Source organism: Myotis yumanensis, unplaced genomic scaffold (assembly GCF_028538775.1).
Source record: "Myotis yumanensis isolate MYYU_CA2020_CCGP unplaced genomic scaffold, mMyoYum1.0.hap1 SCAF_20, whole genome shotgun sequence".
NCBI lineage: Eukaryota > Metazoa > Chordata > Mammalia > Chiroptera > Vespertilionidae > Myotis > Myotis yumanensis.
The window spans coordinates 13,950,356-13,961,934 of NW_027223771.1; the positions used below are offsets into that span (position 1 = coordinate 13,950,356).

Here is an 11,579-nt window from a genome sequence, read left to right on the forward strand (position 1 = left end):
CCACCATCTCAGACCTGTGGTTTGTGGCAAGTGGGTTCACTTTCAATAGAGTTGAAAGAAGAAAAGCCTGTTTTTGCTGAGAACTCTCCCATTTTTTGGTTTAGATATTTCAGAAGATTAAGTAATCAGTTGCTGGGTAAAGGTTGCCCCAGATCCATCCACCAGAAGTGCTGCCACCATTCACAATGCCATCCAACTCTCAAGGGAGACATCAGCCTGGGTCTGCTCTGTAATTACGGCGTTAGAGCTCCCATTTCTTTTAGCCGCACCATCAGTTCCCCACTTCTATCCATCTCTTGTAGTTCACTGCATCCACCTATACACTCTTTACCAATAAAGATTCGAGGTACCGTTCTGGCTCCTGTGAGCTGTTGGAAATAATCTTGAATCCTCTCTGTGTTCCTGGTGACGGTGATATCCACAATTACCAATGAATCTCTTTTGAAGGGGTACTGGCAGAGGAGCTCCTCGGCCCGATTGCAGAAGGGGCAGGTGGGCTTCATGAACAGCACCATCCTCCCAGGCTTGATGTGGCTGTCCACAAACTCCTCGGCCGTGCAGGTGGGCTGCATCCTGGCGGGGAGCCTCCTGGGCAGGTACCGCTCCGGAGTAAGAACGGAGGCCCAGTCAGCTAGCTGGCCCTCATTTAAAGGAACCTCCCTGGAGGAAGAGTTTTCATATTTTATTTTCAACATACTGATGCAGTAGCAACAAATAACCTTCAATAACATTCACAATAAAATATTAAAATAATTGGGAAATGGCAAGTTTTAAACATTCCTTTAAACTTTGATTTACATATAATTGATTTAAAATACATTAAAAATATTTTTATTGATTTCAGAGAGTCTAGGACAGTGGTCAGCAAACTCGTTAGTCATTAGTCAGACTCAGAGGTAAACAGACAGACAATTGAAGCAGGGAAACACTCAGGTACAGAGTACTCACAACCTATAGTGGGCACTCAGGTGCAGAGCTTATGGCCAGGCTCACAGGGACCCACACTGTAGACACCAGTAAAACCTTGATGGGAACACACACAGCAACACACAGTTAAGAAAACACAGGTGTGCTGAGCCACCTCAGTCAAGGGTTTGAAAGCCTGAGTGAGGGTGGCGAAAGGATGGAGAAATGACAAAGAGAATAAGCTGGGTCTAGGTCAGGGGTGGGCAAAGTTTTTGACTCGAGGTCCACAATGGGTTCTTAAACTGGACCGGAGGGCCAGAACAAAAGCATGGATGGAATGTTTGTGTGAACTAATATAAATTCAAAGTAAACATCATTATATAAAAGGGTACGGTCTTTTTTTTTTTCTTAGTTTTATTCATTTCAAACGGGCCAGATCTGGCCCGTGGGCCGTAGTTTGCCCACGGCTGGTCTAGGTGGGTCTTCCTGTGCCGGGCTGAGGCCACAGAGAGAGATCCAGAGGCATGCTGAGACTTTATTTTAAAGCCAGAGGTAAACAAGGTAGTGGTCACCATAGTTACAATGTTCTTGTGAGTTTCACTTGTTTTGGCAGCACTTGCTGCACCTCCCACAACCCATTAGCTTCCCAGATAACATCTAGGGAGGGCCATAACGTCAAGCCAAATTTTGCTAAGAGGACTGTGCCCTCTAAGTTGGGACTGTGCCCTCTAAGTTGGGGCTTTGCCAACAGGTCAGTCCAAGGCTTAACCCTATAGCCATGCCCTAATTCTCCCTCTTTTTTTATTTTTATTTTTTGTAAACAATTCTCATTTGATTTATTTTTTAGTATAGTTTTTATTGATTAAGATATTACATATGTGTTCTTATCCCCACGTCACCCCCTTCCCCACCCCACCCCCCCGCTCATGCCCTCACCCCTCTGTTGTCCGTGTCCATTGATTAGACCTATATGCCTGCATGTAAGTCCTTTGGTTGATCTTTCCCCCCTACCGCCACCCTCCCCTACCTTCCCTCTAAGGCCCAACAGTCCAATCAATGCCTCTCTGTCTCTGGATCAGTCCTTGTTCATCAGTTTATGTTGTTCACCATATTCCACCAATGAGTGAGATCATGTGGTATTTATCCTCCTCTGACTGGCTTATTTCACTTAGCATAATGCTCTCTAGTTCCATCCATGCTGTGGCAAATGGTAAGAGTTCCTTTTTCTTCTTCCTCTTCTTAAAGAATACCTTTCAGCATTTCATATAATGCTGGTTTGGTGGTGATGAACTCCTTTAGCTTTTTCTTATCTGTGAAGCTCTTTATCTGACCTTCAATTCTGAATGATAGCTTTGCTGGATAAAGTAATCTTGGTTGTAGGTTCTTGCTATTCATCACTTTGAATATTTCTTGCCACTCTCTTCTGGCCTGCATGGTTTCTGTTGAGAAATCAGCTGACAGTCATATGGGTACTTCCTTGTAGGTAACTGACTTTTTTTCTCTTACTGCTTTTAAGATTCTCTCTTTGTCTTTTGCTCTTGGCATTTTAATTATGATGTGTCTTGGTGTGGTCCTCTTTGGATTCCTTTTGTTTGGGGTTCTCTGCGCTTCCTGGACCTGTAAGTCTATTTCTTTCACCAGGGCTGCCCTAAGGGGCCGCGAGTCTCAGTGTCCCAGTAATTGCTGCAAGCATCTCTGAGGGAAAGCCACCCTCACGTTCCGAGTTCTGCCTACTGCCAGACAGTCCAGTTTCTCCCCGTATGAGCCCTGGGTCTCCAGAGACTTCCCGGTACCGGAGTTCAGAGCAGTCGGGAGCTTGTGACTCCCTCCTGATGCAAAAAGACAGCCAAATCCTCAGGTGCCCGCCCCTTTCCGAGCACGCCAGAGCCTCCCTACCTCTGCACATTACTTTTGCAGCTCCTCTAAGTCTCAGTGTGCTTTTCTCTTTCCTTCTAGTTGTAGAATTTCCACTGAGCCAGCCTTCCTGTTGTTCTGGATGATGTTCGTTCTGTCTTTTAGTTGTATTTTTGAAGTTGTTGTGGGAGGCAGCAATTTCCGGTGTTTACCTGTGCCACCATCTTGGTTTCCCCTCTTTTTTATTTTTAAGCTACTATGATGAAAATAAAACTTAAGCACCAAGAACAAAACTCTGGCTATTAAAACAATAACAAAACAATGCCAATGCAAAACCCAAACTACAGACATGTTAACATTTTAAAACTTAAACATAAAGCTCTGGCTATTAACAAAACAATGCTAATGTGTTAACATTTTTAAAACTAGTAAGAATAATGAAACAATGCCGGTGCAAAAGAGCAATAAGTGAGTTTCTGCTAAATGAAAGTTTCTTTTGCTGATTCACTCACAGTCCTTGGACTTGGCTGCACAAGACTTTGCAGAAGACTGGCAGCTAACCTATGCTAGCATAGCCAGAAACATGATTGAGGGAGTAGCTCCCACATCTTGTTTTCCTACCATCTGCTGGGCCTCAGTTGTTAACTTCTTCAGCTGACCCCATGTTGGCACCTCAGTCCCTTGTGTAGCCTTCGTCATCTTCCTTTTGTGTATTGCTGTCATTGGGGCAACTTTCAGTCTTGTGAGCGATGGGACAAGGAGCTTCTCTGGGTCCTTTGTGGTGACGAACTTAATGCTCTGGTACCCAAATTGGCTGTGCTGCTCCTCTGGAAAGATACAAACACAACCTCTTCCCCACATCATTACTAGATCTGATAAAACTCTTGTCTGGTTTTTGCATCCTTCCACCGGGCTACCCAGCAGAGCTATTTTACAGGAGGCCTGATGCCTTTCAGGCACTGTACAAACCTCTGCATTATAAAATATAGAACATTCTTCTCCCCCGTTCCCCCCTTTTATAAAAAAGGTTTATATTGATGGAATTCTGACCATTCATAAAGAATGTTATAGTTGATGGAATTCTGACCATTTATAAAAGGGTATACATTTTAGAGCTTGCTACTGCAATCTTCCTCATCCCTGGTAATGCTGTCAGGTGCTCCAAAATGTTAAATCAGAAGATATCACATGAAGACTCAATAAGACAGCTTATTTTAACTCAGTTAAATGGGGTAAGAACTCATTAGAAGAATAGGCTACTAAACAAGGTATGATGAAACCTGAAGAAATAGCTCTGGATTCCTAGATACATATAAACATACATACTCCTCTGTGTTTTCCTACTTTAACTTAAAAAGTTGCAAATTATGCAGCTTTACATTTTTATGGTGAATTGGTTCTACTTTTGAGCTTTAGCACTTCAAAATAAAACCTTAACTGAGTCAAACTGTTAGTTTTTCTTTTTGTGTCAAGACTTAACTTTGTTGTTTTAAAATTAAGTAAAATCCATTTACTCATTCCAAAACAGGCATTAAAAAGAAAAACCCCAAATGCTTTCTCATATCCATTTTAAGAGTAGGATTGCCCTAACCGGTTTTGCTCAGTGGATAGAGTATCGGCCTGCGGACTCAAGAGTCCCGGGTTCGATTCCAGTCAAGGGCATGTACCTTGGTTGCGAGCACATCTCCAGTGGAGAGTGTGCAGGAGGCAGCTGATCGATGTTTCTCTCTCATTGATGTTTCTAACTCTCTATTCTTCTTCCCTTCCTCTCTGTAAAAAAATCAATAAAACATATTTTTTAAAAAAGAGTAGGATAGGTGCTTTCTGCTATTACCTGAGTCCTGATCTAGCACCCCAGGGAGAACTTGCTAATCCTCCAATTCCAGGGGTGGCATGAGAAAGGTTTTCTGAGCTGGCTGGTAAAGGCTGCAGCGGGGTTAAGGATAAGACTTCTTGGGCCTACCTCTTCCCATGCCTCTACATTTACCTTTCCTTCCTCAGACAACCATGTGCAGGTTTTACTTAAAAATAGAAGAGCTGTTGATACCTCACAGAACAGCCCGTGTTTGGAGCATAGCCTTAAGCATGGATTCGTATAAATTCTTTTGCTAAGATCCTGAATTTCCCATGTTTTACACCTAGTTATATCACTAAACTTCGCTCCTTAGCTTCCTTCTTGTTTTCTGCATGTGCTTCGCTTCACTGGAGCATCCTTTCACCTGACAACTGCAGTTCCCCCGAACTCAGGCCCTGCATTGGGCGCCACATGAGCCGAGCCAGCCTAGCCAAGGGTTCGAGAGCCTGAGTGAGGGCGGTGAGGAATGAAGAGATGACAGACAGAGAGAGTAAGCTGGGTCTAGGTGAATCTTCCTGTGCTTGGCTGAGGCCACAAAGAGAGATCCAGAGGCAAGCTGAGCCTTTACTTTACAGCCAGAGGTAAACAAGGTAGTGGTCACCATAGTTACAATGTTCTTGTGAGTTTCACTTGTTTTGGAAGCACTTGCTGCACCTCCCACAACCCATTAGCTACCCAGGTAAGATCTAGGGAGCGTGGTAAGGTCAAGCCTAATTATGTGAAGAGGACTTTGCCCTCTAAGCTGGGACTTGTTTGTGGCTTTGCCAACAGGTTAGTCTGAGGCTTAACCCTATAGCTGCACCCTACAACCCTGTGAAAGGGTCGTTCGACCCTCAAAGGGGTCACGACCCACAGGTTGAGAACCACTGCTTTTAAAAAATATATATTTTATTGATTTTTTACATAGAGGAAAGTAGAGGAATAGAGAGAAACATCAATGGGAGAGAAACATTGATCAGCTGCCTCCTGCACACCCCCCACTGGGGATGGGCCTGTAACCAAGGTACATGCCCTTGACGGGAATCGAACCTGGGACTCTTGAGTCCACAGGCCAACACTCTATCCACTGAGCCAAACTGGTCAGGGCTGAGAACTGCTGCTTTAAGGGATCTCGCTCAACCTGCAACTGGGGCAGCAATGAGCAGCGATAGCTCATCCCAGGCTAACCCCCTGAACTGATGCTCAAGGCCTTCTTTTCTCTGATTTCCCAGTGAGCTAACAGCAGGCCCCTTATGCTCATTTATTTCCCACAATGTTTCTAGGAGCCAAAGGAGCCCAACCTCATCTCTCTGCTGTTCCTTGTTCTATCCTAAGCCCCAGTTTTTTCTTCATTATGCCCAGCTTTAATAAATATTCCCTCAAAATCTCTGAACTCGTGTTGTAAAATATTTTGTGCATGAAGTCAAGAACTCAAACACTATAATGCCAAGCTGAAGCAGGCCAGTTCCAGGCTGGTTCCTATTTCCTAAAAGTTATGCCTGGGACATCCTGTATAAAGACAGAACAAGGCATGATTTTGCTCACAAGACTTGGAAGAAAACCTGATGACCCACACTCACTTTGCCTCTGTTGAGTCAACTCAATCTTAACACTATCCATTTTTTAAATGTCTTTATTGACTTTTTGAGAGAAAGAGAGAGGAAGAAATATCAATGATGAGAGAGAGTCATTGACCAGCTGCCTCCAGCACTCCCTCTACTGGGATGGAACCCCCAACCTGGGCATGTGTGTTGACCTGGAATCAAACCAACGATATCTTGGTTCATGGGTCTACACCCAAACATGGAGACACACTTACTGTGCACACTAATCTTTTTTATTGTTCACTCTATTACAGATGTTCCCAATTTCCCCCTTTTTCTCCCTCTACCCTGCCCCCACTGCTTCTAGGCCCACACCACATTATTGTATATGTCCATGGGCTGTGCATATATGTATATACATTTAAAATATTTTTTATTGATTTTAGAGAGTGGAAGGGAAAGGGAGAGATGAAAAAATCAATGTGAGAGAAAATCACTGATTAGTTGCCTCCTGCACGACTCTAACCCCACACTGGGAATTAAGCCTGCAACACATGTATGTGCCCTGACTAGGAAAAGAACCAGCATCACATGACCTCATCATTTGTGGAATATAATGAACAGCATAAATTGATGAAAAAAATAGATTCGGAGACATAGAAGCCTCGAACAGATCAACACACTTCAGAGGGAAGGCAGGGAGTTGGAGGGGTGGGTTAGAGATCAACCAAAGGACTTGTGTGCATGCATATAAGCAGTACCAATGTACACAGACTCTAGGGAGGTTAGGGCATGTGCTTGGGAGTGGGAGTGGCCAGGGAGAAGCCAATGGAAGATGAAGGAGACAAATGTAGTAATATATGTAATATTTCAAACAATAAAGAATTTTTAAAAAGCTTCTACACTAATAAAAGAGAAACATGGTAATTGGCGTACAACCGCTACCCTTCCCATTGGCTAATTAGATAGATATGCAAATTAACCACCAGCCAAGATGGCGGCTAATTTGCATACTGGGGGCGGGCAGACAGTGCCAACCGCCAGCTCCCCTCCATCCAGGGCTGGCGGCAGAAGTCCCTGCCCTCACCCGGGCCTCCCCCAGGGAACCCGGGGCTGGCGGGTGGGACCGAACCCGCTCCACCCTCATCCGGGCCTCCCTCGGGGGACCCGGGGCTGGCGGGTGGGACCGAACCCGCTCCACCCTCATCCGGGCCTCCCGCGGGGGACCCGGGGCTGGCGGGTGGGACCGAACCCGCTCCGACCTCATCCGGGCCTCCCGCGGGGGACCTGGGGATGGCGGGTGGGACTGAACCCGCTCCACCCTCATTCGGGCCTCCCGCGGGGGACCTGGGGCTGGCGGGTGGGACCGAACCCGCTCCGCCCTCATGCGGACCTCCCGAGGGGGTCCCGGGGCTGGCGGGTGGGACCGAACCGGCTCTACCCTCATCCGGGCCTCCTGCGGGGGACCCGGGGCTGGCGGGTGGGACCGAACCTGCTCTACCCTCATCCGGGCCTCCCGCGGGGGACCTGGGGCTGGCAGGTGGGACCAGGGTGTTCCGCACCTGCTCCGCCCTCATCCGGGCCTCCTGCCGGGTCCTGGGGCTGGCGGTGGGGCCGCAGCTATCGGGTACCCACCCGGGTATCCGCTGTGCTACCGGCCAGGCGGCAGCAGTGATCTGCCCGCTGGCGCATCCCATGTGCTACCCAACTGGGGCGGGCAGGTCAGGGGCATGCCTGGCAGCCTCAGTCAGTGCCTCAAGCCCCAGCAGCAGCAGTGGCAGTGGCAATAGCAGTGGTGGCAGTGCCCCCGACCTGCCCGTTCAGGTTTGAGCGGCCCCAAGCGGGCAGTGCTTTCCATCAGCTGATGGTTGGCGAACACTCATGCAGGTGAAATCACCAGCGCCTGCTTTCCCACAGGCCTGAGCCCCTGAGGCCTGTGGGAAAGCAGGCGCCCTGAGCTGGTGATCCCAAAGGCCTGATAGCCGGGCAGTGGAGGCCATGTTGGGACTGGGGAGTGGTGAGCAGGCAGAACATGGCCCTGATTGGGCCAGTCGCTATGATGCCCACTGTAGCAGCACACTGCCTGATCAGGGGGCCAGCAGCCAACCTTGCAGCCCCTCCCCCCTGCAGGCCTTCCCCTGATCAGACTCTCCCATCCACATGGAGAGCAGGGTGCTCAGAGCCTGGACCCTTCCTGGCAGCCCCGAGTCCCTGGGGTTAAGAATTCTGATGGCCCTGCCCAGAGAGTAGAGGTGCCTGAGGGGCAGGGACAGGGACCACAGGCCTCCAGGGAGCACCGCAGAGTTGGCAATGAGAGGAGAGGGCCTGTGAAGGGTGAGAAGGTGAAGCCAGTGGACATCAGCCCAGAATCCAGCTCTTCCCCTCCAGAGGCAGCAGGACCTAAACCCCAAACCCCAGCCAAAATTGGAAGAGCCTGGGGGAGCTTCAGGAAACTCTACGAAAAGCTGCACATTGAGAATGAGAGATTTCGTGAGGCCCTGACCCAGACCATGCTGCGGCTGGAGCAGCTCAAGGTGGAGCTGGAATGCACCATGCAGAGGCAAGAGCACTTTGCAGAGAGGCGGGCCAGTGCAGGCGAGATTTGAGTGCAGGGCCCTGGAGTGCAAGGCCGCTGAGCTGGAAGAGGAGCTGAAGGGCCTGTCCAATCTCCGAGCTGACAACCAGCGCCTCAAGGATGAAAATGTGGCCCTGATCTGCGTCATCAGCAAATTGTCCAAGTGACCCCGGAGGACTTGCTCCTGCACCCGCATTTATACAGCTGCTTTTGCCACATGCACCCCTTCCCTGTGTGAACATGAGTGATAGGGCTGTCGAGGAGTCTCTGAGAAGCCATAACCTTCCTTGAGATCTCCAGGTTAGGAGGGGAGGACAGAGCTCCCAGGAGCCAAGGGGGCCATCTGAGGCCAGGTAGGGGGACCAAGGCTGCAGGCAGGACCAGAAAGGAACTGGGGACCAGGAAGTGCCAAGACCAGTAGCCAGGACCAGAGTGGTCACCCAGAGGTCCCCTCTCACGTGTGCTGCCACCAGTCACCCCTCCAGGCCCTGAGCAGGGATCCTAGAATGTGCCAAGCATCCCGCCGGCCTGGGCCAGGTGAGCATGTATATAGGGTCTGTGTGCAATAGGGAGGGATGTCTTCTATTTTTTGCTGCCCCCTCCCCATCGCTCTCCTGGGCAGGGGAAGAAGGTCTTTTTCAGACATAGCATAGGCACCACAAATTAAAATTGTGGAGTTGCCAAAAAAAAAAAAAAAGAGCAGGCCGGCTGGCCAAATACCCCCTCTCTTCCCACCCCCCCAACCCCCCCCGCCAGCCACATTCTTGACCAACCTGCCCCACCACAATAGGCCCACAGCCCCTCCCCGTGGCTATCTTCCCCTGATTGCACCCCCCCACCTCAAGAGGGGGCAGGGCTGGGCGGCCAATGTCCTGCAGCCCCTCCCCAGGTTGGCCCCACCCTTGATCCCCCCACTCCAATAGGGGGCAGGGCTGGCCAGCCAATCTCCTGCAGCCTCTCCCCTTGCCCAGCCCCACCCCAGATTGCCCCCCTACCCCCACCACAATCAGGGGCAGGGCTGGCTGCCCAACCACCCATGGCTCTTCCCCCAGGCCACTGGCCCTGATTGCCACCCCCCAACCCATTTGGGGGGGTGGTTGCCCAACCCACCAACCACAGCCCCTCCCCATGGCCAGCCCCACCCCCAATCGGCCCCCCAACCCCAATCAGGCTGGTGAGGGAGGGGCAGTTGGGAGCAATCAGGCTGGTGGCAGGGGGTAGTTGGGGGCAAACAGGCTGGCAGGGGAGGCAGTTGGGGGTGATCAGGCCAGCAGTTGGGGGTGATCAGGCTGGCAAACAGAGTGGTTAGGGGAAATTAGGCAGGCACGCAGGCAGGTAAGTGGTTAAGAGCCAGCGGTCCTGAGTTGCGAGAGGGATGTCCGGCTGCTGGTAAAGGATCGGGCCTAAACAGGCAGTCTGACATCCCCTAAGGAGTCCCAGATTGGAGAGGGTGCAGGCCAGGCTGAGGGGCCCCCTCCCCCCAGTGCACGAATTTCGTGCACCGGGCCTCTAGTATCTAATAAAAGAGAAACATGAAAATTGACCATACCTCCACTACACTCAGAAGCCACGCCAATCAGGAGTGAGTATGCAAATAAACCCAACCAAGATGGTGGTGTCCATAGAGCTGGAGTGAACAGGAGACTTGGGTTACCTCTGACAATGGAGGAAGCCAAGCTTCCCACCTGCCCTGGATGGCTGTGGGCTCCCCTCAAGGCTACAAAGTTTCAATTATAGAAGATAAATAAATCCCAGATACCTGCTTCCAGCCGCTGTGGCCTCCACTCAAGGAAGGTCTGGGAGCCTGGGTTGCCCGGGGCCATGGCCAGCCTGCAAACAGCCATCAGCCCCTTGCTCAGGCTGGCCAGGCATCCCAGTGGGGACCCTCAACCTCAAGGGGGTGTGGCCAACCTGCAAACAGCCATCAGCCCCTCCTCAATGCTGGCCAGGCACCCCAGTGGGACCCCCCATCCTGAATGGGGTATTGCCAGCCTGAAAAGAGCCCTCATCCCCTCACCCAGGCTGGCCAGGCACCCCAGTGGTCCCCCACCCCTGAAGGGGGTGTGGCCAGCCTGCAAACAGCCATCAGCCCATCAACAAGGCTGGCCACACCCTCATGGGGTAACGGTCCCGACTGGGAGACTTGGCCAGACTGCAAACAGACATCAGCCCCTTACCCAGGCTGGCCACAGTCCCTCCAGTGGGGACCCTCACCCTATGGGGGCATGGCCAGCCTGAAAACCACCACAGGCCCCTCGCAAAGGCTGCCCTACGCCCCAAGGGAATCCCCACCTTGATCTAGAACACCCTTCAGGGCAAACCAGCAGGACCCCGCCCATGCACCAGGCCTCTATCTGTACTAATAAAAAAGTAATATGCTAATTAGACTGGGAGACCTTCCAGGAAACCTTCCGGACATTCTTCTGGACAAAGCCCTGGTGGCAGGGCTGAGGTAGAGGCGGTTAGAGGCCAAGAGGGGAGGACACTTGTGGGTGATCAGGCTGGTAGGGGGGGCTTGGCCATTAGGGGGTAAGCAGACCAGTAGGGGGCCCAGTTGGGGGCAAGCAGACCATCAGTGGGGGTCAGTTGGAGGTGATCAGGACAGCGGTGGGGGGCAGTTTGAAGTGAGCAGGCCAGCAGGGGTGCAGTTGAGGGTGAGCAGGCCAGTGGCGAGGGAAAGTGGGGGCAAGCAAGCCAGCAGGGGGGCAGTTGGGGGTGATCAGGCTGGCGTGGGGGAATTTGGGGGCAAGCAGGCTAGTGGCGGGGGCAGTTGGGGGCAAGCAGACCGGCAAGCAGAGTGGTTAGGGGCAATCAGGCAGGCAGGCAGGAAGGTGAGCGGTTAGGAGCCAGCAGTCCTGGATTGCGA

General features: G+C 51.0%; 1 protein-coding gene across 1 annotated transcript; it reads right to left on the reverse strand.

Moving 5' to 3' along the window:
* On the reverse strand, positions 1–587 carry LOC138998356 (glutaredoxin-1-like). The gene has a single exon (XM_070400433.1). The coding sequence runs from the start codon at positions 570–572 to the stop codon at positions 234–236; it is 339 nt and encodes a 112-aa protein (XP_070256534.1). The 5' UTR covers positions 573–587; the 3' UTR covers positions 1–233.
* Positions 588–11,579: the final 10,992 nt, after the last annotated feature.